The sequence below is a fragment of the Notamacropus eugenii genome, chromosome 1 (assembly GCF_028372415.1).
Source record: "Notamacropus eugenii isolate mMacEug1 chromosome 1, mMacEug1.pri_v2, whole genome shotgun sequence".
Lineage (NCBI taxonomy): Eukaryota > Metazoa > Chordata > Mammalia > Diprotodontia > Macropodidae > Notamacropus > Notamacropus eugenii.
Genome location: NC_092872.1, coordinates 536054575 through 536081651, shown reverse-complemented (window position 1 = coordinate 536081651; position 27077 = coordinate 536054575). Strand labels below are relative to the sequence as shown.

The 27077-nt window shown below is 37.1% G+C and overlaps 1 protein-coding gene across 3 annotated transcripts in view; it reads right to left on the bottom strand.

Annotated features, from left to right (window-relative positions):
- LTBP1 (latent transforming growth factor beta binding protein 1) overlaps positions 1-27077 on the bottom strand; it is a 477680-nt gene that overhangs the window by 317105 nt on the left and 133498 nt on the right. For all 3 annotated transcript variants that reach the window (XM_072634139.1, XM_072634140.1, XM_072634141.1), the window contains exon 4: positions 2878-3047. In XM_072634139.1, coding sequence (XP_072490240.1) covers positions 2878-3047 — 170 coding nt within the window. The remainder of the gene's footprint in view (positions 1-2877; positions 3048-27077) is intronic.

The following is a 27077-nucleotide window of genomic DNA, read 5'->3' as shown; positions in this document are numbered from 1 at the left end:
CAAGTCACTTAACCCCAACTGCCTCATCCTGGGTCATCTCCAGTCATCCTGATAAATATCTGGTCACTGGATTCAGATGGCTCTGGAGGAGAAGTGAGGCTGGTGACCTGCACACCTTCCCTCACTCAAAACAAAGTCAAGTGCAGGTCATGTCATTATTTCTCTGATGGCATGGTCTTCTTCAGCAACAAAGGACGAACACACACATATGTGCACACATAGACACACACACAACTCCAAATCAGATGCTTTTTTCTATTTCTATTCTTTTGAGTACTATCAATAATAAAAATAGCTAAAATTTATACAATGCTTTAAGGTGTGCACAGTGTTTTTCATATATTACATCATTTGATCTTTACAAAAACCTTGTCAAATGGGTGCTATTTTTTTTATCTGTTCTACATATGAGGAACCTCAAGCCCAAAGAAAGATTAAATGATGTGCCTAGGTCCATAAAGTGAGTAACTATTTGAAGCAGAAGTCGAAATTAGGTGTTCCTGATTCTCAGTCCAGGATCCTCTCTATTATGTGACCTAGCTTCCTCTATATACCCATCTGAGACCATGATGTTAGACCAAAGTGTGGTAGGTCAACAGGCCCTGGTGGTGAAAGTAGCTTGTTACAGCATTCTTTACAGGTATTTTCCATTTTTCTTCTCTTTGTAGTCCTCCTTCCATTTTTATCCTTAAATGCCCATAAAATGACTTTGCTGACTTGGATCTCTTGCCAAGCTTTCTTTAAACTAGCGTCATGCTCCCCTCTTCCCTTCACCAATAAATCTCATTTGTTGAGTAAGGCAAAATAGCACAGAAAGCACTTTGGTCAATAAAATACGAAATTTTTATTAGTGAATTGTTCTTATAATTGTATCCTGAAGTGCTTTTCTAATTAGACTCTTTAGCAATAATGTATTGTCATGGTGGAAGCCACAGAATCCTTTGCCAATTTCTTTATACTTAACACATAATGGAAGATTACAGGCATACACTGGACATTAATGGCTATCTATAATTCCTTCTAGTTCTTCATATCCAGGGTTCCTAAAACTTTCTTATCCTGCAGACTTTGAGATATATTCACTAGTTAACTTACAAAGGTGAAAAATATGGGAATTTCTAGAAATCATAATTGTTCACAACCCATTGGTGACTCTACAGTCTTTTAAGGGTATTTGTTACCTGTAGTTGAATTATTATTCCACATTGTAATTTAAGAGATTTCTCAGAAGTTAATTTATAGAAAGCCTGTAGGAATTAAAAACTCTTTTAAGTTTTATTTTTCAGGTTACATTAAAAAAAAGGTTTTACTTGCTTAACAAACACACATGGATAGATAAAGGCTGGTAAACACTTAACTAGGTAATACTTTTTGACTACTTCCCTTTAGGCAGGGACTTTAAAAACTGGGTGACTATTTACCTTAAGTTATGATTTCAAAGTAATCCCCCCTGGAGGAAGATGACAGACTATATTAAGAGTCCAGTGCCTTCTTTCTATTTCTATCACTTCCAGTCTCTTCTCTTTTCCTTCCCATTCACTCAAATCCCACCAGACTCTCCTTCTGGTAGGCTATCAAGAATAATTTTCTCAAAAGATAAAACACAGACACTCAAACTAAATGTTGGTTGCTATAGTTTTAAACTGGGCTGCTAGGTGGCAAAGTAAATAGAGCACCAGCCTTGCAGATAGGAACACCCGAGTTCAAATCTGACTTCAGACACTTACTAGCAATGTGACCCTGGGCAAGTCACTTACCCGTTTGCCTCAGTTTCCTCATATGTAAAATGAGCTGAAGAAGGAAATGGCAAACCACTCTAGTATATTTGCCAAGAAAACCCCAAATGGGGTCACATAGAGTCAGACATGACTGAAACGACTCAACAACAAAACTTGTTTTAAATTTCCAGACATTAAGGGAAGAATAATTTTATTTCTATGAGAAAATACTCCTTTCTTCCCTCTAAAAAAATTAGAAATCAAAACGAATTAAAGGTTCTTGAGAGCCAAATAGTAGTAAGAAGAAAATCTCTGCAAATCATGCTTTTCTCAGTGATGAAAGACAGTTTCTTTCAAGCTCATGGTTCACATTCTCTTTCACTACTTATGGTCCATGCAATCAGTCAAAATGGGACAGATCAGGAAGTTTTTGGAACTAGAACGTAGGCCTCAGGCTCTCCTGGTTGAATGGTCTACCATTTTTCTGAAGGAACATTTTCTGCACTGCCTGCCAGCAGACACTTGGTAATACCAAAACCACAAATCATCACATTCTCCACCCTCTGAGCCAACGCTTGTCCTGGAGCTTCCCACATCGTAGGATATTCACCATGTTGGGCACTGAGACAATAGTTCTTTGCAAATACAGAGTAAAACTGCACACCATTTCCTCAATCTACCAAAAATGTGCTGATAATTAACATATTAAAGGCAGGGAAATTTTTCAATTGAAGCAAACCTTGCCGAGTAATGCAAGGAATTTTTAGACCTTACCCAGGAATGTGTTTTGGCTATCTTCTTGAAGATGCTATTTTGTCAATGTAAGCTAATCTCAGAGACAACCAGACCCAACACTAGAGCTGTTCCACACTGAGAAGCATTTCTCAGAAACGCAGACATCACACAGAAATAGTCATATATCATTAAAGGAGAGTCAGGTTGGGTTATTATTTTCTGCCTTCCAAGGAAACTGCTTTGTCTTAGAATAGGAAACCATGTAAAATTTCTGATGTTTCTTAAAGAAAAGAATTTACTTCAGAATTTTTTTCTTACTTCTTTTTCATTTACTTTGGCCTGACACATCTCAGCCATTACACACCATCAAACCCTTCCACAACTTGATTCTCTCATTTTGTAATATTGCTGGCAGTGTACTCACACTGAAAAGGTGATACAACATGATCCTGCCCCATTCGTAGAGGCAATGAGCCTTCAGTGGACTGCTCTCCTGAAATCATTTTCTGAGCTGGAAAATACTTGGGCTTCAGCACATACTCCTGCATCTGACCGTGATGAATCATCAAATTCTGTGAGGAAAGGGGTGTCACTCTGTTGGAAACCAAAAAGAAAAAAAATGAGGACAAGGAAGTAAATGACGGATAAATGTGTTAACTAGGAAGAAAAGAATAAGAAATGAGTTAAACTTTGAGAAGCATAAATTCCATTCGAGAATAATTTTTTCCTTGCATGTCCTAACCTACAATTCATGACATTTAAGAAACTAAGAGTTTACCCTAAAAACCTCATACACAAAGTAAATCTGCCAGTCTCTATAAAAAGGAATATGGGATAGACTACAATAGCATTTAGTGGTTTATACAGAATTTTCAGGGCATCATTAAAAAGGTTTTCACCTAAAACAAGAAATGTTATTTAAGAAAATAATAGTGAGAATTAAATCAAATGAGATACACACACACACACACACACACACACACACACACATGCATACACACAGTCAAATGTATTGCTCTGACAGAAATGGTAGGAGAGATAATAGAAGAAAGACCTGTATCCATGGCTTGTGGTTGAAGCTGATGTCATCATGACCACCCTCCCATTATTATTCTGATGTTTTAACGCAGACAGAATGGAAACTGATGTACTTGAACCACCAGCTAATGTCTGAGCTATGTAGGGCCAGCCACCTGACTCCAAATAAAACAAAGAAATTCTAGTTGAGAAGCTGAGTGCCCTCTCCCACCCACACCCACAGTGTCTTTTATGCAAGATGAATCCAGACTTGGGGCATTGGCTATCAAGTGTCTCTTCAACCAATAAAGTTACATAGCACTAGAAGAGGGGCCATAGCTATCAAGTTCTTAGAGGTCCCTGAATCCATGGGAGCTTGAACCCACAACAAGTGATGTCTGCAGAGCTACAAGTCTAGAGGAAAGAAAAGATAGAAGATGATGGTGCTTTGAAACCGCCCCTGTCCCTTTACTCATTTCATGTCACCTGCAGGCATCTGAGTCATTCAAAAGAACCCTATAAGACCAAGGAGCTGAAGTAGAAAAGAAAGAAAAGAAAAAAGAAAAGGTTCATTGAAATTTGGTTTAGCATGAGGGCAGGAAGAATGAGGTGAAGTAATCAAAGAGGAAAATTTGAAGCAGAGATTGGAACTGAGGCAAAAGATGCCTTAAAATGTCAGAAAACTGAGCTAAAGAAGATGAAGCAGGACAAATTCAAAGAACAGCATCTGTTAAGGCAAGACTGACTTCCTTGGAGCCTTTTCCCCAGAAGCATCTTCTTCAGCAGACAGGATGTGTGGGCCACGACCCCACCTTTCTTTCCTCTCCTGATGCAATGCAGCTGTGAGCTCCAGGGAAACTGGCTCAAGACAAGAGTAAAATGGATGATTTCTAAGGACCCTTCTGACTGTGAGAGGATGCTTCTTTGAAGATAAATTTCATTAACATTTTCTTTGGGGTGTTTTTTTTTAAATACTTGAATACAAGTAACACGTTATATATACACTTGCAAGTAGCCCTGTGACATTAAAACTTTTTAAGGTTAATTACCTCTAAGAGAAATAAGCTAGGAGCCCCCAAAAACAATTGTTAAAATGGCAAGCCTTCAAAAAAATAAAATCTTAATCATCATCTCTCTAGCTTTTCAAAAACATGACTGAGACTTCTGCACATAATTGCTTCATTTTTTTATCAACCTTATTTAGTCCTGTATTCTCCTAGATAGTTTTCCTTCCTCTGATTTTCTACCAATCTACTCTGTAGTATACATTTATGAGAATGGATTGTTAGATTTTTTTCTCCTATCCTCAGGCCATGATAGAATCAAGGGAATAAAACTAAAAGTACATGCTTAACAAATGCTAGGTGACTTGTCTTGGCAACTGGCTAGTTTATTCATTAAATTCAGCTAATGGGACATGTAACTGCTTTTTTAGTAAAACTCAAAGGAGGAGCCCTAATGGCAGAAAGTTCAAGCCAAGCAGGAGAGGAAAGAGTACCCTGACAAGTCAGTAAGGAAGACTGGCTTCCCATGACTGAACATGTCCATTATAAACAGTACATAATCTCTCATCAAAAGCAGCCAGTAGCAAAAAGATTAAATAAATCTATTCCAGCTCATTCTTGGTTGTCATTGCTATTGTTTCTTTTGGTACCTGGGTACAAAGTACCTGACACAAAGACTTCTTAGTATATGTTATTTGGTGGAGAAAAGGTATTTATGTACAAACAGCAAGTAGGGCAATGTAGTATATCATTGGGTATCCATATTGCTCATTAAATCCAATTTTCTTTAGTCAGGCAAGATGGCCTCAGCAGATGCCTAGGAAGAGCTGTCATATCTAATTCAGGGCAAAGCCAATAATGTTCCAAAGATTAGGTAAACTCCTGGGTAGGGGAAAGAACAATCCCCATACTGGATCAAGGAGCTGGGGTCTATAACTATGGGACTATTTAAACTGTTGAAAAAAAAAAAAAGATAGGGCAGATTGGTGCCATAGTATCTGTGGAGGACTTCCTGATTCAAGAAGTTCAGTGAACCAGAAGACTAGAAGTGCCAGAGCAAAGTATTTCGGGCTTTCATCAGTGCCATTCCATTAAACCATGGCCTTCAGGTGTAGGGTTATATTCTGGAAAGATAGATGAAATACAAGCACCTGAGTTGACAGGAATAGCTGAGTTGGAAGGCAATTTTTCAACTTAATCCATGGGCAAGAAGAGAGACTAGGGACAGGAAGAAATAAGGAATGCAAGCACTTGAAATAAAAATGCTCAAGGTTTTGAGAACCCTCGAATTTTAAATTCCTCACAGATGCCAATGCCCCAAATCCTTTGCCCTGAATTGGATGACAGGGTCAAGTGTGTCATGGTGCACTAACTGAAGCAAATGACTGATTGATTGATAACCTTTAGAAAATAATAAATGTAGATCATATGTATATAACACTTTAAGGTTTACAATTGCTTTATATATGTGTGTGTATATATGTTAATATGTACATATATCATTTCATTTGATTTAATTCTTTGATAACAAACCTAGGAGATAGGTGCTTTCATTATCTTCATTTTATAAATAAGGAAACTGAGGCAAAGAGAAAGGTACGGGTTTAAGTGACAGGTTAAGTGTAAGGTGGGAAGCTATCTGCACAGAAACAGCAGCTGAAGTGTTAAGAAGCAACAAAACTTTCAAGGAAGTGAGTAGAGAGAGAAAATTAGAATGCCTCTAACAGAAGCTTATATCAAGATCAAGAGAAAAGAGAAAAGTAAATAAGGAAAGAGTAGTTACAGAGGTACGAGAATCAGATTGTATAGGACCAGGGAAGGGAAAAGAAGCCTTCATGTCCAGCAGAAGGCAAAGGACAATTGCATAAAGTGTCACAAAGTGGCCAAGGAGAACAAAGATGGATGAAAGGTCATTGGATTTGGCAATGAGGAGATCAGGGTTGGTGTAGCAGAGCAGAAGTGAAGAGGCTCCTGGAAAAGAGAAGCGAGGAAAGAGGCAGTGGTTACAGACAGCTTCATTCAAGAGCTTTGGCAGAGGAGCAGCAGGGATCCATCAAGATTTCAGATGGTGGAAAGTCAAGGATCTTTATAGTCAGTAGGAATGCAATGGTACAAAATTCCTTTCCTTAAAATAAAAAAGATGAGTCACAAACTGTTCATGTTCCTACCTTCTTAAGTGGGAGTTTTTAGCCAAAGGAAAGTCTAAAATTTTCCATATTGCTACTAAAATCAGTATTTGATTTGTGAATGGAGTGGGAGATTTTGGCAGAAACACAGGTCCCTTTCTTGCTGAGAAAAAAAGGCCCCTAGATCTCATAGACAGGAGGCCCCAGTAGACTACAGAAATATCTGCCACACATTTAGCATGCCAATGTTTATAAATAAGAGAAAGCGGGGGAATGGGATGAAAAGATACAGGAGAAAAAGGGGATGGTGAGGTTCAAATTTCCTAAGTTTTCTAAGGATATTTACAACTATATCTGCTTCTTATGGCTGTTGAGAAGAGCAGATGGGGATGAGACATGAGTCTCAGGAGTAGACTATTAAAGAGTAGAAAACAATCAACTGATGAAAACTAGGAGTATCATAGAATCTCAGAGCTGCAAGATCATTTTCCTAAAGGGCATTCCAAACAACCTGTCATTTCTGTTTGAGTACTTCTAGTCAAAGAAAATTTCATCACCTACCAAGGCAGCCCATTTCACTTTGAGAAGAAAAATTTTTGAGTCTAAACTATCTCTTCAGCTTCCATTTGTTAGAACTAGTCCTACCCTGTAGATCTAGGAAGAATGAGTCTAATCTCTTTTCCACATCACAGCCGTATAAATACTAAATGGCATTTATCATACCTCTCCCTATGTCTTCTTTGCTCTTAGCTAAACATCCCTCCTTCCTTTCAGTGCTTCTCCCAATAAAATGATAATCTCACCATCCTGGGTATCTTCCTCTGGAGTATTCCAATTTAACACTGTCCTCCCTAAAATTTGGTACCCAAAACTGAACACAATATTCAAGATGTAGACTGACCAGGACAGAATACAATACAGATCACCTTCCTTGATCTGGACCCTATGCCACTTTTAATAAAGCTTAATATTGACTCAGCTTTTTGGACAATGACACAGCTTATACATATTGACCTTGCTTTCCACTGAACTCTCCAACTCTTTCCACCAAAATTATTTTCTAACCACAACTCCACTAACTTGTACTTACATAACTGATTTTCTTGATTCCAAGTATACAGCTTTATATTTATTCTTATTTGATTTCAACTTACTGTATTTAGACCATCATTCTAAGCTAAAAAATCTTTCTTTGTATACTAACTCTAACCCACAGTGTTAGCTACTCTTTCTAGTTTAGGGCCAATTGTAAATTAAATAAGCATGCCTTCATTTAAGACATCAGTAAAAATGTTGAGAACAGCCAAAGACAGATGAGCTACAAACTATTTATGTTTCTGGGTACTCCAATAGAGAGTATTCTATTGGAGGGGATTTCCTCCAGGCTGATGTTAATCAGTTTATGACTTTGAGTCTGGTTTGCACACATTTATACTGTGCTTTATCTAACCTTCTACTCTCCATAAGTCCATAAGGAGAATGCAAGAGACTTTGTCAAATATTTTGCTGAAGTCCAAGTATAGTAAGTTTATAGCATCTCCTATTACAATGTAACAAACTGCCAAAGAAGGAAATAATATTAATATGGCACAACCTGTTCTTGATGAAACCATGCTGGTTTTTATTGATCATTGCTTCCTTTTAAAAATTCTTTTCAAAATATTCCATCAATACCTCATTCTAGAATGTTACTAGAAAAGTGAATTCATGCTCATTGACATGAAGTCTACAAATAGTATCATCTTTTTTTATTAAAATCAAGATTATCTATCCCCTGTAGTGCTACAGTATCCCTCCCATTCTCTATAATTTTTCAAAAATTATACCTTCCAATTATTTCACTATGCTGAAATATAATTTATCCCACCCTGGACTTATTGAGATTAACTAGATTTTCTCTTTCTATTTCTTTACTTATCTTGAGCCTCTACTGTAATATTGTTTTAAATCCTTCCCATCCTGAAGATCATTCTCTTTAACAAAGAAAAAAAAAGAAGCAAAAGGGGCAGCTAGGTGGTTCAAAGAGTAGAGCACCAGCCCTGGAATCAGGAGGACCTGAGTTCAAAATCCGGCCTCAAACACTTGACACACACTGACTAGCTGTGTGATCTTGGGCAATTACCTTGCCTTCCCCCCATCCAAAAAAAAAAAAAGCCAAAATAACAGTATAGTTGTGCCTTCTCACTACCCTCCATTAGCACTGGGGTATGTGGAGTACTAAGGGAGAACTAGCACCTCTGGTGTCACAGCTTGCTGAGCCATTTTCAGGGCTGCGTATGCACCTTTGGTGTCCACCTGTCACACAACTCTCACCTGTGATTCCAAGAATCTGTAGCATGCACAGCAGCCGCACTCTCGTAAAACTGTCTCTCAGGACAGGCTAAACCAGGATGAGGGTAACCAACAGGCTTTTAATCTTTTGGTGAGTAATGGGGCATCTCCCCACTATGTGAAAACTTTTCCCTCAGGCATAATGGGAAGGTGAGAACAATTTGTTCCAACGGCCATGAAGGTGGCTAAAGTAGGTGCTGTGGAGTATCTAGGGTTGGTCAGATATCAAAGATGCCAAGATCATTCTGTGCATCCCTGGTCACCATCATCCATCCTGACTTTTTTTTGCCACAGGACTTTGATGGCTCTGGAAGAGAAAGTGAGACTGATGACTTTGTGCAACTTTCCCTCACTTAAATTCAATTCATGCACAAGTCAAGACAGAACTCTGGGATGTCATTGGTCCTCTTTGAAAACAAAGGATGAAGAACAGTTATCACTATGCTATCCATGGTCCTCTCCACAGTCCTTTTTTGGTTTTTCTTTAGCCCACAACATGGCTTTTTTTCTTTAAGCTCTTTGTTATACCTAGCATTCACTCTTCATTTTGAGCTTTAAGCATACACTGACACAACTTCTAAAAGTCACTTACTTTGTTTAACCTGTCCATCTACTCATTTATTCATTAACCCAATATTTATCAAGTACCCACCCTTGAAAGTCCTATGTCAGGCACCAAGGATACAATGATAAGGACCAGCCCCTGCTATGTTACATCTACAAGGAAGGTGATATGATGCGGGCATGGACTTTATAGTTTAGTGTCAATTTTCAATGTAAGGACTTATACCAGTAAAGGGAGAGCTAGACAAAGTGTTCAATCAAGTTTTGAAGAGGAAAACAGCATTAGTGACTGGGATGAAGGAGGATAGGAAGGTCATATAGAGGCTGTGCCTCAACTGAACCTCTGAATTGAACTGAATCTCAATTGAAGTTGGATAAGTAGTCTGAAAAGGCAGAAATGAGATGGGAAACAGTGCAGTGGTATGGAAAGAATTCTGGATTTGGAGTCAGAGAATATGGGCTCAAGGCCTGGCTCTGACACTGTCCTATGTGGTTGTACTAGATGACCCCTAAAGTTCCCTCTTACAACTCTAGATCTCTGGTTCTGTGAATACATTCCAAATACATGGACATGATTTGTACAGCCAAGTGCCCAGAAAGTAGGGGGTGGCATGAGAGGTTTGGAGAACAGCAAATACTTCTATTTTTCAATAAGGAAGAGAGCAGAAGATTTCATATTGAGTACCTATGGCTGTCTTGGTAAAGAGAGTCAGCAACAACAACTAGTTTTTTTTTTCTTTTTAAAATCAGTGTGGGACGACTGTCTCCTACAAGAGCACAAGACACTTAGGGGCTCTAGTTCCGCCTTTGAGAGGGGAGAGCTTTAAATTTATTAACTAAGTCCAAAATATTCAATGGTCCTTCCCTTCCTTTTCTGTGTAAGCTTTCAACATAATGATATAGGTTGAGATTTCCTTCTTCTTTATATTGATTTTTCTTTCCATTTTCACTCTAAATCTCTTCTTTCATTCTTTAAAATAAAATATTCTCCCTGCTAACGTGTAGAGGAGAGAGGTATTTTTTCCTCTCTATCACTTTCTCATTCAGAAGGGAGATTCATCTGCACTTTGTACAAAAGGAATGAAGTACGGCTGCCCATGCAGTTTGTTGTTACATTTATAGCCAGTGACCTCATTTATAAGGACATTCATTTCAAATTTAATATGAAAATGGCTAAGCTCAGTCATAGCATAGGCAGATAACAGAGCCTTAAAAAACAGTAGAAAGAGTAGCTCTCTGTAGTCGGAGGACGTGAGTTCAAATACCATCTCTAGGGCTTACTACCTATTTGACCCTGGTGAAGTGACATTACCATTAAATGTCTCAGTTTCCTTATCTGTAAAATGAGAGAGTGGACCAAGTAACCTCCAAGGTCTTCATTAATTCTTGATCTTTGAAACTAAAATAAGTTGTGACTGTTGGACTTGAGTGAGACTTCAGGAGGCAATGATGTACAGTGCTAAGAATGCTAGATTTGAAAGTAGAGGACTCTGGTTCAAATCCAGGCTATGGCATTTACTCTTTTTATGACCTTGGTCAGTCACTTTAATTCTCTAGGCAGAAGTTTCCTCTTCTATAAAATAAGAGATTTAAACTAGGTGACCTCTGAGGTCCCTCCCAGCTGTAAATCTATGATCCTAAAGGAATGTCACAACAGAAACAACTAAACAAGAAAGAAAGAAAACCTTTAAAATATAGAATGAGTATGACAGAGAAGCTGAAGTCAACAGAACAAAATATAAAGCTATGAGTGGGAGGAAAGGGGAGAAATGATAACACTGAAAATATATCAGTTAAGTGTTGAGGACATATGTGTGAGAATTACTGGCATAAACTTCAGAAGGGAATTAGGAAATGATGATTTTTTTAAAAAACCAACTAAATAAAGTGAAAAGATGGCAAATTTAGAAGTTATTACCAGAACAGTAACACGATACAAACAATTTCTAGTGCCAATTTTCCTATATATGTTATACAAAACTTCCATCAACCGTGCTTATATTGCCACTGATGCAGAATTTTTTGTGGAACTCTAGAACACAATCAAGAGACATTTCACATATCTATCACAAGTAAAAAAAAGAATGATCAATGCAAAACCAACTAATGTTCTTATGTTTTGATAAGAAGAAACATGAGGCGACAACCATCAAGAAAAAGCAGACGAACTTCAATTGCAAATGGGCAAATTTCACATTCTAACTGTTTATACTGAAAGGCTGATGGGAAGAGAATTCTTGGCTAAAGAGAACAGCTATTCCCAAATGTTATGTAATTATTATAATGACCAATTTTTGCCTAAAAGAAGAGATAAAATATACCTCCCTCCTTTCCTTGAAGTGGGGTAACAACATGGGGAATGTTGTATAAAATGACAAACATGTTCTCATGTCAGTTGATTTTGCTTAAGTACTTTGTTACCAGAGAAAGCTAAGTGCTGGGGTTGGAAGCTCAATTCCATGTGGACAGTCTCGGGTGGGTAAAGGTGGGAACTTCTAAATCTTAGAGTTCTCACGAGGCCCCCCCAGGAAATGACTGGGAATCGAGGTGAACCGAGCTATCTCGTGTATTTCCGCCTCTTCCCGTGAGAAACGTGATAGGAGAGAGCTCTCCCCACCCTCGAGATTGTCCCGGATCTGGGCACACCTAACAGCACGGTATTCAGATGCAAACTATGCGGCTGGAGAGCTTAAGTAGGATCAGGAAAGCCTGAAAGTTCTCTTGGGCGGAGGGGCCACGTGTGAGGACAACAAGGCTCCGCTTTTCCTCTCTCCTCTCTCCCCTCCCCCTCTCTCCCCACTTATACTTCTACTTCCAATCTCTTATTGTAAGATCTTTGCCTCCTTGGGAGATTCTTCACTCCCTCCTAAGGAAGAATTCCCCTGCACTTGTAACTAGACCCTGAAATAAAGCTCAACCCTTGTTCGGCTCTGGAACGTCCTTTCTCTCATACGAGCATCCGGTTTGGCCAACCGAAGACCTCCGATAGAGGTAAGGGAAGACTCGGGTAGCCCTCAGGCCTCTAGGCCTGGCAGCTAAGCAGTGAGGAGGATGCAAATGAAGATGGGGAGGGGAGGAAAACATATTTATATACCAAGAAATTACCATGATTTTTAAAAAAGCATCAAAAAATTTTTTTGAGAAAAAGAGAAAGGGAAAATCTATTCAAGGGGGAGGGGGCATACTTGTGATGAAGACCATGATGAAGAAATGTTACAGTAAAGGGCAAAGGGCCAAGGTCCAAAAAAGGAAAAGCAGGAAAGCTCTATGTAAAAATATTTCAGAAGAGTACTTTGCCTAAAGAATTAAAATTGATGTACTCCAAGAGCAGAACATTTTAAAGAACTTTAAGAACCTCCAGTAAATAAGAAATTTAGCACAAGGCAGAGATGCTGTGTGGAACGCTTTACATAACAATCTACTGATGAGAGAGAGGGTTCCAGGACCAGAGAAACAACATCCCACCAAGATAAGAGGATGGACAGGAAGAGACAGCAACAGCTGGTCTCTAATGTGCCACAGTGAAAATCTTTAATCCAGCTGGTGAAAGGCAGGGTGCACAAACTAGAGATACAAGGAAGGAGTCTATGGTGTGGTGTGGTTGTTTTAAAGGTCAAAGAGAAAAAACAAAGGACTGTGGCCTTGAGCATAAAAACTCCTTGAAACAGCACAAATGTTGAGTATATAATCACATTAAAGAGTTACAAGACCTAGCTAAAAGGATCAATTAAACTACAACAAATAGGAGAGAAAACAGAAAAAGGAAGCAAGGATAATATTGAGTTTCTTGGGGTGAAAAAAGAAATGTATACATGCAAAAGACAATGGGACATAATGAATAGAGAGCCAGTTTCAAGTCAGAAAGACCCTACCTTTGACACATATTGACTGGTTCAGTTACCCCTGGATAAGTCATTTAATCAATTCAGTTGCCCTAAAGCAACTCTCTGAAAGGTTTCAAGTTATGAAATAGTTCAGAGTTATCTGATTTACACAGGTGGATGGAGAATCCCCACAGGAAGTTCTTTATACCAATGAAATAATAGGTCCAGACCCACCACCCATCCCCCACAAAAATACTGAGATGTTAATATATGCTCTATCTGATGTCAAGAACAAAATTTTGAATGTGTATGCTATTCAAGCCCATTTTAAAACTTTGTTAAAACCCTTGTAAGGAAGAAATGAGATAAAAAAATATATGGAAAGTGCTTTGAAATGCCCTTCATAAAGAAGTGAAAAGCACAAAGTAATAGAAAGAATATCACCGTTATTGACCCAAAAGGAAAGAAAAAGGGAGAAAATTTTTAAAAGGAGGAAGAAAATGAAAACATTGAAAATCTATTGTTTTCCTTTGGCTAACTTTCATTCTAAAACACATATTGCTTGTGGCGCCACATCCTAACTACAAAGAATGAAAGTGTTCCTGAAGTAATCATGTTTGACTTTATTTAGAGCCTTAAAGAATAATCAAAACCTTGAGTTGAATCAATTACTTAACAGGAATCCAGGAAGGGAAATTCTAGAGTAAAACTGTAGAACAATGAAAAGAGCAATGATCTTGAACCAGAAGAACTTGGTTTCAGTCCCTGCTTTCCCATTTACTATTCATGTCACCTTGAACAAGCCACATCACTTCTCCAGAACTCAGTTTCCTCATCTATAAGATGAGACTGGACTAGTTAACCTCTAAGGTTCCTTTGAGCTCTAAATTAATGATCTTGTGTGATTGTGTGATACCAACTATTTCTAATAAACAATCTCCTATATTTTTGTCTTTGTGTTCTAAAACAAGAAATAAAAAAAGGAATAACAAATGCGGTTAATATGTTAATATCTGCTAGATCAAGGATGGAGGCTTCCCTACCCCACACCCCAAATGCCAGGGGAAATCAGGCTCTGGATCAAGAAAGAAAAAAAAAAGTCAGAATTTTAAAGCACTCCCTAGCCTCACACCTATAAGTCATAAATACATTCTTCGAGAAGAGACTCAGAAGGAGCTAGACATAGCAAATACCTTAGAACATCACAAAAAGATAAAATTGATTCTTTTCTCATTTTAATGCTTCAAGCATTTGTCATTTTATCAATTTGGTTACAACTTCCATCAGCCTCACAATTCTCCTAACAACTAAGTTCATGGTGTTTGAGAAATGCCAAAAATGCATCACTGTCCCTTCCTCTCCCCTTTCCATCTTCCAAACTGCCTTAGCACTAGCTGTGACAGAGGTAGTACAAATATTGTTACCTCTACTATACATACAGTACAGTATGCATATATAATAGTAGCTCATTATTTCTATCCCCAAGACTTCATGATTTTCTTCCCTCCTTCTTGCTTTATATAGTGCTTCAGTACTGGACTTTCTACAAACCACATCATATAAATTTGATCTCTACAACAGGGGTTGTTAACCTGCGGTCTAAGCACTTTTTTTTTCCATTTTGAAAACTGTTTCTCAATATAATTTATATTTTGTAATCCTATTTCATCTTGTGTATTTAAAAACATTATTCTAAAAGTTTCACCATATTGCCAAATAAGTCCACAATGCAGAAAAGTTAAAGAATCCTTGATCTAGAGAAATATCTCCCAGCATGTTGGGTTGGTCCCCTGCAGAGAATTCAAGAGATGACATTGACAAGAGTCGCACAAGATGAGCACACATAGATAGGTCACAATCTACATTAATGGAAGGATCACAGCTATATGACCCCTTGTACAACCCTCCATTTAATAGCTGAGTAAAAATTGGGCCAAGAGAGGTAAAGTCTCAGATGACATAAGAAGTAAGAATGGATGGAATTTGAACCTGGATCCTCTGACTCCAGAGCCATTGCTCTTTCCATTGGAGTACCCTCAATTAAATAAATCAAATTCACTGAAACACCAAAGAAGGTCTCTACATTGGGACAAATTACGTTAGTCATCAACCCTCTTAATTAGGAGATTCCTAATGGCATAGTATTTACTTACTCTAAAATTCCTAATGGTATATGATTTCCAACTCCATTCTTCCCAAGGACTCCATGCCATGTCTGATAGTCTGTATCTATTCTGCATTAAAGTTACCCAGAATTATAAGCTTGCCCTCTTTCTGCACATTGATGATAAGGGGCTATGAGTGTTCATAAAATTTCTTTTACCTTATCAGGTTTCATCATGGCAGGACCACACACACTGATGATAGTGGCACAGAACTTTCCTTCAAGGGGTCATTGCATTGTCATAAGCCTGTCATTAACTCCTTTTGGGAAGTATACAAGTTTGTTGACTAGATTAGTTTGGTTATAAAACTTCTACCAGCTTCACAGTGCTCCCCATCACTGTGACAACTCCAGAAAAAGTATATCCAACTCCAGTTTCAGTAAGTTGGCCTACATTTACCAGTCTTGTTTCATGCAGGGCTGATATTTTGGATACAATACCTGCTAAGTTCTCTCCAAACAAGAACTATTAATCTTCAGGTCTACTGGATTTCATGCTGTCCTTTAGCATATGTATATTACATGTACCAATGGCAAGTAGAATCATCTGTGCAAAAGTTTTTATACATTCTTTTGTATTTCAACCACAGGGTAAGGTCCCCAGGTAAGCAGGTCAAGGATGTGTTAGGTGAAGCCAACAATTTTTAGGATATCTTTTCTAGCCCCTTTCTCACACCAGGTGAGCAGTGTGGTCCTTTAACAAGATGGCCCAGATACCTAGAGGATGTCAAATGCCACTCCTGCTTCAGTCCAGTGAGAAGATGACTCTATGGCCTGGACCTCCTTCATGCAGGGTTGTAACAACAGCTCACTGATGCTTTTTTGCACCTGCTGCTTCATCACTTGCCCATTACCACAGGACTTTGAGATAGGTAAAATGGTAAAATTTATGGGTGATGTCTTTTGACTCACTTTATATAAATTGGATTTAATTGATGCAGAGATGTGCAAAATCATTAGCCTCAGTATCTCTTCCAGTCATTAAAGTCCAATGACAAGACAAAAGTCAAGATGTCTCCAGTTATCCTGATGAATATCTGATCACTGGATCCAGATGACTCAGCAAGAGAAAGTGAGGCTGGTGACCTTTCACAGCCCTCCCTCACTCTAAACAAAGTCAAGTGCAAGTCATGTCATCATTTCTCTGATGTCATGGTCTTCTTCAAAAACAAAGGATGAACACAAGTATGCAGGGAATGACCTTGGTGTCTTTGCTGTCTAATCAAGTTCTTAACACTCAATGCTGCCTGCTTCCACCCCTTCATGGCTGTTGGAACAAATTGTTCTCATCTGACTATTCTGCCAAGGGAAGTTTTCACCCTCAATTCACTGACAGGTTTGAGGGCCCTCAGTTACCCTCAATCTGGATTAGCCCATATGCTGAAACATTTACTGTGGTGTGGCCTCAGTACATACTACAGTTTCTTGGAGTCACAGGTGAGAGTTGAGTGGCAGATGGTCATCAATGTGGGAATCAGCCCTGAACAGGACTCAGCAAGCTCTCTCACCAGAGGTACTAGTCTTCCCTTAACACCATATACCCCATTCTTTGGCTTAGTGATAATATAAAAGATACATAATAAAAATATTTGATATCTATGTGATTAGAGGGAGTGAAGGGCCACAAAAATGGAGAGGTAGAACCATAATTTTTCTGACGCCTCAGCTGTTCCAACTACTCCTGTTGTCCAAGACTGCTGTTAGCATCCTTTTTCATTTGGTGCCATTATTAAATGCTATCAGAAAAGTCGAGAAAAGTTTGTTTCAAGTAGATATTCCTCCAGAGCAAGGAGGCCTAGTAATTTGAATAATCATTCTCTACACACTCAAAAATACACATTTCTGTAATACTGAGGCCAAAAGAACAAAAAAATGTATTTTTAAAAAACTAATGTGGGAAAATGTCATTTTTAAGTGTAGCATAGCTAATATTTATATGGCACCTGCTATGTGCCAAGCCTTGTGCTAAGTGCTTTACAAATATTATCTCATTTGATCCTCACAAAAACCTATAGTAATAACATCTATTACTATTCCCACTTTACAGGTGAAGAAACTGAGAAAGACAGAAGTTAAGTGACTTGCCCAGGTAACAGAACTAGAAGATCAGATTTAAATTTAGGCCTTCCTGAATCCAGGTTCAGAGATCTATCAGCTGGGTCACCTAGCTGCCCACAGAATAGTCAGTGAATTTCTTACGGTTGGGTTTTCCCTACCTTTAATGTAACAATGATCAAACCAAACCAAATCCCTAAGTACAAACTCCATAAAGAAGAATTTTGAAATCCTAAGGTGAGTTCAATAAACTCTGTTTTTTTCCAAACGGCCTTTGTTGTTTTTTCTCTTATAAATGCTGCTAAACTAGGTCACCTAAGTAATAAATACTGAAAACACTTAACCAAATTCTAACATCTGTTTCAGTCCTACTTCAGGGCTTGATCCAGCCGAAACAAAACATCCCCAGCCCTACAGTGCCTGCAAGGTCTACTAAGGCTGGAGATGCAGATTTTTTCTCAAGCCAATATATCCAGTGGAAAATCTGGCCTGCTCTGACACATTGGAAGCAAACTGAAGAACTGCTCTATGTGAAACTGCCTGAGATGGACGAGGAATTCAAGACATCTAACTGTCTATTCTGGATCTGCTACCCATTTCCTAATGGATTACAAAGCCCGGAATGAAAATGTCCACATTATAAAGTCCAATTTCAGCTTGAAATGTATATATCTGTTCAGAGAATTTAGTAAAGATCATAGCATTATTTTCCTATCTTCCCTTCTACATCAAGAGAGTTTTGTTCTGCAATTACTCTTCTGCAAGTTTTGCAAATTCCTGGGTATTTGTTCAAATGTGTATGTGCAAGGAAAGAATCACGTGTGCACAAATTGATTTTTTCTTAAGTGAATCATTTATATACATTATGAATTTAATATTTAAAAGTAGAAGAGATTCTCTAAGTAAAGTGCAGTGAACAGAGGGCCAGCCTTGGAGTCAGGAAGACCTGCTTTCAAGTCCTCCCTCTGACTCATACTAATTAGAGAACTGGACAAGTCACTTAACCTCAGAACTCCTTAGGCAAGTTTCTAAGCTTTAAGTCAAATCTTCACAACCTAATTCCAATCTGCCTTTCCAACCTTATTATACATTATTCCCTTTCACATTCTCTACATTCTGTCCTAATTTCCCTTTTTGGAGGCTCTTTAGACTCAACACTCTCTCCTATATCCCTGCCTTGGCCTCGACTGTCCTGTACCACCTCCCCCATCCCCAAAAGTACTCCCTCTTCCCCAGAATCTCTTAGAATTCCCAGTTCCCTTAAAAACTCAATCTAAATATCACTGTATACACAAGGTCTACCCTGTTCCTTCTCCACTCGAAATGTATATATTTAGTGCCAGAAACTTGTAATTTCATTGTTATAGGTAACTCCTAGATGAGGAAACTCCTTCTACCAATGCAGGTGAGCACCTTCTCTTCCATTTACAGTCTTAAAGCCTTGCTACAGCACTGAGAGATTAAATAACTTGCCCTGGGTCACATAAATCATTATGCATCAGAGGTAGAACCTGAACCCCAAGTCATCCTGGTTTCCAGGACATCTTCTCTGTACTACATCACACCACACACACAGTCTTCCTTGATAGAATGTAAACTCCTTGAGGATAGAGATTATTTTTTTTTACTTTGTACCTAGCACAATAACTAGCACATAATGGGCATTTAATAAATATTTGTTGTTTAAGTTACAGACACATTTCTTCTCATAATGGTAGCTCCTCATGCTGATAGAATAACCCTAAACTCATCCATGAACCCTTCCCTCCAAAAAAAAAAAAAAAAAAAGGAACTCTTACAATTAATCCTTTTGTAAAGCAAAGAACTCTTTAGTTAAGTTTTAAAAGCCTTTTTGCCTCATAGAATCTTCATATTCCCTCCTTCAAACTCTCAATAAAATCCAAGCTTAGTATTTGGGTTCTAATTCTTAATCACCGTGTTACCCAAAGCAATTTTCTTCACCCTTCTCTGTGCCTTACTTTCTTCAAGATGAAAGAATTGTACAAGATAACTCCCACCTCGAAAATTATTCTCCTTTGATCTTCATCATAACTGTGACAAAAAATAACTGTCACACCTATAACTATTATAAGCATTATCCTTTCCAAAGGTTTTAATAGATACGCAAAACCTTAACTTTAAAGGATAAAACTTTCACTGTAGCAATTCAAGTTTGAGAAGGAAATTCTCTACTTCTTCAGGTGAAGTACTGTGGAAGAAAATAATCTGGTCTTTCCTGGTGTTACTGAAATCAGAAGGCTGATCTTGATTCCAGTGCTGAAATTTATCATATATTCAATATAGGGAAAAATGCTGAAACATCACTAGGCCATTGTCCTACGTAATTAAAACACCCACAGACATTTAGAACACCTCAATAAAGACAGCTGTGTGGATGGTGGTCAAGACAAGATGGCCTTTATCACACAAAGGATATTACAAAGCAAAGACAGCCAGTGGACCTGGACAGCTTTTTTCTACACAGTGAATTTATAAAAATAATGAATAATTGTTGGGATTGGAAGCTCAATTCCGTGTGGACGGTCTCGGGCGGGTAAAAGTGGGACTTCTAAATCTTAGAGTCTTACGAGGCCCTCCATGAACAGCAGGGATTCGAGAAGGTCAGACTGAGCTAGCTCGGCTAGCTCGGGTATTTCCGCCTCTCCCCGGGAGATACGTGATGGGTGGAGTCTCCCTGCCCTCGAGGTCGTCCCGGATCTGGGCACACTATTGTTACCTAACAGCACGGTATTTAGATGCAAACTATGCTGCTGAAGGTTAAGTAGGATTGAGGAAGCCTGAAAGCTCTCTTAGCATGTGTGGAGCCAAGAGGACAGTAGGCTCCGCTTCTCTCCTCTCCTCTCTCCCCTCCCCCTCTCTCCCCGCTTGTACTTCTACTTCCAATCCCTTAAGCTTAGACTCCTTAGGAAATCTCCCCCTCTTCCTCCTAAGGAAGACCCCCCTGCACTTGTAACTAGACCCTGTAATAAAGCTCAACCCTTGTTCGACTCTGGAACGTCCTTTCTCTCATATGTGCATCCGGTTTTGGCCAGCCGAAGACCTCGGGAGGTGAGGTAAGAAAGACTCGGGTAGCCCACACAGGCCTCTAGGCCTGGCAAATAATATGTTACAAATATAAAACAAAATATAGTTTTATGGGCATATTTATCTTCTTTATAGAAAAAGCATGAAATGGAAAATAGAGGACTGGCACTGCAGTGATGAAGCCCTGTGTTCAAATCCTTTCTCTTGAAAATATTGTTTGTGTGTCCAGATGTAAGTGACTTAGCTCTCTAGGAATGAAAGTTAAAGGTGCTGACCTACATTCAGAGAGAAACCATAAACTCAGGGAGTTCCCATGCATCAATTAAATCACAGGTTCAAACCAACTATCCCTGTCCCCTGCCCCCGAAAAAACCTTCTCTCATCCAATATCACTAGTCTGTACTACATTATAATTTTTATATATGACATAGGTCAGGAAAGAAATATTTCCATGTTAATTTTTAAATAATTAGATTATCTAGGGAGTTGCCTGGATCTGTTTTGTATTTCGTTTCATAGCAACTATTGCTTGTAAGGGAACAAGTGTAGGGTACAAAGTTGGAAATGATCAGATTTTCTTATTCATGTTTACATTTAGTAATGGAATAAGAAAAAAGGGGAGAAAAGATGTGTTCTTCAGAGGAACTTACTAAAAGTAATTTATTTCATTTGGGGAAATAGCATTACCTAGTATATTAGCTCAGGAAATGATATGTGCAAGTCATCTCATTAAAAAAATTCCATTTGGCCTCCATTAGAGTCCAAGATCAGAAGACTTCAATACATTTCTGGTAACTGAGGAACTGGTTAATAAAAAGCCTAATATATTCTGAATTGAAATAACATCATTATGTGCTACTCACTGAACACTACAAGCCAAGTACAGTAAGTGCCTTTATGTAATTCCCTTGATAATCTATAATTCATGTGATAATAGTCTAGGGCTCTTGATTTCTTCGAAAGGCCAGTAATAACCCCCCTGATGAAAACCAGTGCTCATCCAACTAGAAAATACCTTAGAGATGAACTCCTCTAACCCTGCATAATCAACATCACCATCATAACTTGTATTTATGCTTTAAGGTTTGCTTTTATGTATATTGTTTCATTTGATCTTCGTAATAATCCTGTAGATTGTGTGCTATTACTTTCATTTTTCAAATGAGGAAACTGAAGCTAAAAGAAAGTAATGGACTTGCCCAGGGTTACACAGCTAAAGAATGTCTGTGGCAAGATTTGAACTCAGGTCTTCCTGATTCCAAGTCCAGCCTTCTACCCAGTGGGCTACCTAGCCACCTATTTTATTATTTTAATGTGGATCTCTTTTCTCCGAATGGAATGTTCTCTCAAGTACATCATTTTAACTTTTTCTAGATTGAACAGGAAAGAAACATCAGAAAGAGGGAGTCCTAGGGATGAAGTGACACCTGTGGGCAAAGGACCCTAAATTTTGACCGTTCCTCTAATGTGACTATGCAATGTAAGGCATTTAAACTCCTTGAATAGCTATACAGACTATCTCTCCCAAGGGTGGCTGTGAAAAAATTATCATTAAAAATAACTGTGCAATAGTTTGAAAATATTAAGAACTATAAAAGGCCTTTTGAAAATTACATATCATTAACTGGCATTGCTAACATTCAGCCTTTTACTGCCAGGATCCATTTATCTTGTTAAAACCTCATTTTACATCTTTCAGCCCAAAAATAAACTACCCAAATGGGACACTGGTGATGCTAAGTCCTAAGCTCCAATTTGTCCATATATTTGAAAAGCAAATAAAAAGGGCTAGCAATTTCCTCATCACCAAGATGTACTTCTATCAAGAGACATTCAATAAACACTAAGGCAGTCCTATGAGATCATGGTCATCATAGTTAATATTATTGTAATTTTACATTCATATAATAACTCTCCTCTGTGGAGTTCAATTAGTTGGCTTCTGCTCCCCATAGCTTCACAACCATTGTTTTTCCTCAACAGAAATAATGACATGCCTATTTTTAAACCCAAGGAACAAAAGTAATCTTTGTTTATTTATCTGAGTTATAACATGCACCCATTGCCTAGGGTCTTAAGTATGCATCCAAGAGAACACTTTGGCAGCATCCATACTGGCAAATGAAGTGCCGTGGGAAGGTACAAGCATTAAAAAATGAAAAATAAAAGCTTTCAGCAGGCACATCTTAACTGCCAGCAAATTTTTGCCAAGAAAATGTTTCAAAAGCTTGGGTTGTCCTAACTGTACAATTTCTTTCTTTTTTTTTTTTCAAATGTTTCCACCAGGCCTCTTTAGTTCCACCAAAGTCTCTTTAGAGTTCTTGGAGATATCACTTTGAAGGAGTGGGGAGTAAAAATAAAAAAGTTATAAAAGGCATTAATTTTTATTTGGTCTAATACTAATTATTAGGGAATTTGTTACTGGGATAAGGAAACAACAAGAATTCTTAAAGTAAAATCAAAGGAATGAAAAAATAGAGGAAGATGTAAGATATCTCTTATCAAAAAAACAACTGACCTGGAAAACAGATCAAAGAAAGATAATAAGGATCATGGGATTACCTGAAATCCATGAGCTTCCCCAGAAAAAAAAAGAACCTAAATATTATATTTCAAAAATTCGTTAAAGAAAATTGCCTAGACAAGTAGAGGTCCATGGGAAAACAGAATCAACCAATCCTCTCTTCAACAAAACCTCAAAATGGAAACTTCAAGGAATGTCACAGCCAAAATCCTGAGCCTCCAGACCAAAGAAGAAAATACTGCAAGCAGTAAAGAAAAAAAGAATTCAAATAAGAAAGAACCACAATCAGGATTACAATGTGAATGGGATGAACTCTCCCATAAAATGGGGATGGATAGCAGAATGGACTAAAAACCATAATCCAACAACATGTTACTTACAAGAAACATATCTGAAATGGGGGCATACATAGAGGGTAAAGGTAAAAGGTTGGAGCAGAATATACTGTGCATCAGCTAATGTTAAAAAAGCAGGGGTAGCCATCCTAATCTCAGACAAAGCAAAAGCTGAAATAGATCTAATCAAAAGAGATGAGGAAGGAAACTATATCCTCTAAAAGGCACCATAGATAACAAAGCAATTTCATTACTAAACATATATGTTCCAAGTGGTATAGCATCCAAATTCTTAGAGGAGAAGTTAAAGGAGTTACAGGAAGAAACAGGCAGCAAAACTATATTAGTGGGGGACCTCAACCTCCTCCTCTCTGAACTTGACAAATCTAACCTCAAAATAAACAAGAAAGAAGCTAAGGAGGTGAATAAAACTCTGGATAAGGCAGATATGATAGATTCTCCAGAGAAAACTGAATGAGGATAGAAAGGAATATATCTTTTTCCCAGCGGTACATGGCACAGGTACAAAAATTGATCATATACTAGGCCATAAAAACCTCACAATCTAGTGCAGAAAGACAGAGGTAGTCAATGCATCCTTCTCAGATCATAATGCAATAAAAATTATATGTAATCAAAGGCCACGGAAATACAAACCAAAAATTAGTTGGAAACTAAACAATTTAATCTAATCCTAAAGAATGAGTGTATTAAACAATAAATTATAGAAACAATCAACAACTTCATTCAAGAGAATGACAATAATGAGACAATCTACTAAATATTATGGGATACTGCAAAAGCAATTCTTAGGGGAATATGATATAAAATAGAGAAAATAGAGAAAGAGGAGATCAATGAGTTGGGCATACAGCTAAAAAACCTTGAAAAAGAACAAACTGAAAATCCCCAAGTATATACCCAATTAGAAATACTGAAAACCAAAGGAGAGATTAATAACATTGAAATTAAGAAAACTTTTGAACTAATAAATAAAACTAAGAGTTGGTTTTATGAAAAAAAACCAATAAAGTTGACAAACCATTAGACAATTTCATTAGAAAAAGAAAGAAGAAAACCAAATTACCAATAACAAAAATGAAAAGGGTGAACTAACTGCCAATGAAGAGGAAATTAAAACAACAATTAGAAATTACTTTGCCCAACTCTATGCTCATAAATTTTACAATCTAAATGAGATGGATGATTATTTTAAAAAATATAAATTGCCCAGATTAACAGAAGAATACTTACTTAATACTTAAATAACCGCATCTGAGAAAAAGAAATTGAACAAGTCATCAATGAACTCCCTAGGAAAAAATCCCCAGGGCCACATGAATTTATAAGTGAATTCTATAAACATTTAAAGAACAGTTAATTCCAATACTATACAGACTATTTGGGAAAATTAGCGAAGAAGGAATCCTACCAAATTCTTTTTATGACACAATCAGGATTACACAGGATTTACCAGCTATCACTCACTATAAAGGAATGGAGAACATGGAATGAGATGGTCAAAAAGGCAAAAGATAATCACAACAACCAAAAATAACTTATCACGCAAAACTGAAGTATAATCCTGCAAAAAATGTATCTTCAATGAAACAGAGGAATTTTAAACACTTCTAATGAAAAAGAGCTGAAAAGAAACTTTGAAATAAAATTAGTGGAGTCAAGAGAAAAAGAAAAAGGTAACCACAAGTAACAATTATAGGGCACTGTATAAGAATGAGCTGTTCATATTCTATTGTAGGTGGAATATTAAAAGGGTTTTTTCAGAATCCTAGTATCACAAGAGGTCATAGAGAAAGTCAATTGAGACAGAACACCTATAAATAACTTTGTCATTTTTTGATGATGCTATAAGAAAAAAAGAAAAAGAGGGGAGAAAGATGCATTTGGGAAAAATAGGAGAAAAAACTAGAGAACCTGTTAACACATATAATTGAGTTTTTAAGTGGAATTACATATAAATATGGAAGGAGCATTCAATTGACAAGAAGCCACTTGAACTTCACTGTCCTCAAAATTGGTGAAAAGAAAAAAAAGTAAACATTCACACACTGAGAGTTTGGTGTAGAAGTACCTTAAACTCAACAAGAATACTGATAGGAACAGGAAGAGGGAAATATAAAAAGCATAGTTTCAGGGAAGAATTAATCATAAGCAAAACAAATCTTCAAGTTGTAGAAGGGATACTAAAGAGAGTTAAAAGAGGGGAAAAGAATGAATAACAATGTGGAATAAACAGGGAACTAGGAGCATAGAGAAGAAAAAGTAAAAGAAAATAAGATGAAGACAAACAAGTAACTATAACAATGGTAAATGTGAATGGGATGAATTTACCCATAAAATAGAAGAATGTAGCAGAATGGATCTGAAAGCAAAATCAAACAATACTTTGTTTACAAGAAACATTTAAAATATGAACTCACTCAGAGTCAAATTAAAAAATGGGAGCAAAATCTAATACGCTCCAACAGAATTCCAAAAAAAGCAAAGTAGCAGTTATAAATTCAGACATCAGCAAAAATACACTTAAATAATTTTTTTCTGAAAGGTAACATGAAAAACCAAATTAATTTCAATAATCAACGTATATATACCCGTTGCTATAGTTTCTAAACACTTACAGGATAAATTAAATTAATTACAAGGTGAAACAAAATAGAACTATAATAATGGCAGGATTCAATTTACCTTCATCAGCCCTAAATAAAATCTAACCAAAAATAAACAAGAAGCTATACATCTAAATAAGATTTCAAAAAAAAATAGATATTACAGAACTTTGGCAATAACTGAATGGAAACAGAAGAGTAAATATATTTCTCAGCTGTGCATGGTACATTACAAAAACTGGTCATTTCTTAGGAGATAAAAATCTTATAAACAAATGCAGAAAAACAGAAATACTATTCACATGCTTTATGGACCACAATGAAATAAAAATTATGTTAAATAGAGGATCAATGTAAGAAAAAATATTAAAAATCAAGTGGAGACTAAATAACTTAATCCTAAAAAATGGGTAGGTCAAAGAATAAATTATAGAAATGAGAAATAATTTAACTAAGGATAATGACAAATATGAGACAACATACCAAAGTTTTAGAAATGCAGACAAAGCAATCCTTAAGGGAAAATTTCTAGATCTAATCATATCTTACTAACATAAGAAAGAATAGATCAATGAATTGGGAAAACAACTAAAAATATTAGAAAACCAACAAATTAAAAAACTAGTTAAAAACCAAAATAGAAATCTTAATAGAACATACTAATACAATTTTTAAAATGATTTAATAAAAGTAGGCACTATTTTTTAAAAAAAGAAATAAACTATTGCCTAATTTGATCACAAAAAATAAAAAGAAAAACTAAATTACTTGCATCAAAAATGAAAAAAGAAAATTAGTGAGGAAATAAAAGAAACTATTGGAAATTATTTTGCCCAATTATACCAATAAAATCAATAATAAATGAAAACATAAAATACCTAAATTAAGAGAACAAGAAATAGAATTTAAACAATTCAGTTTCAGAAGGTGACATGTAAGGTCAGTCTTGAAGGAAATCAAAGATTTCAATTAGGTGGAAGGAAGAAAAGATTTCCAAGCTTGGGAAAT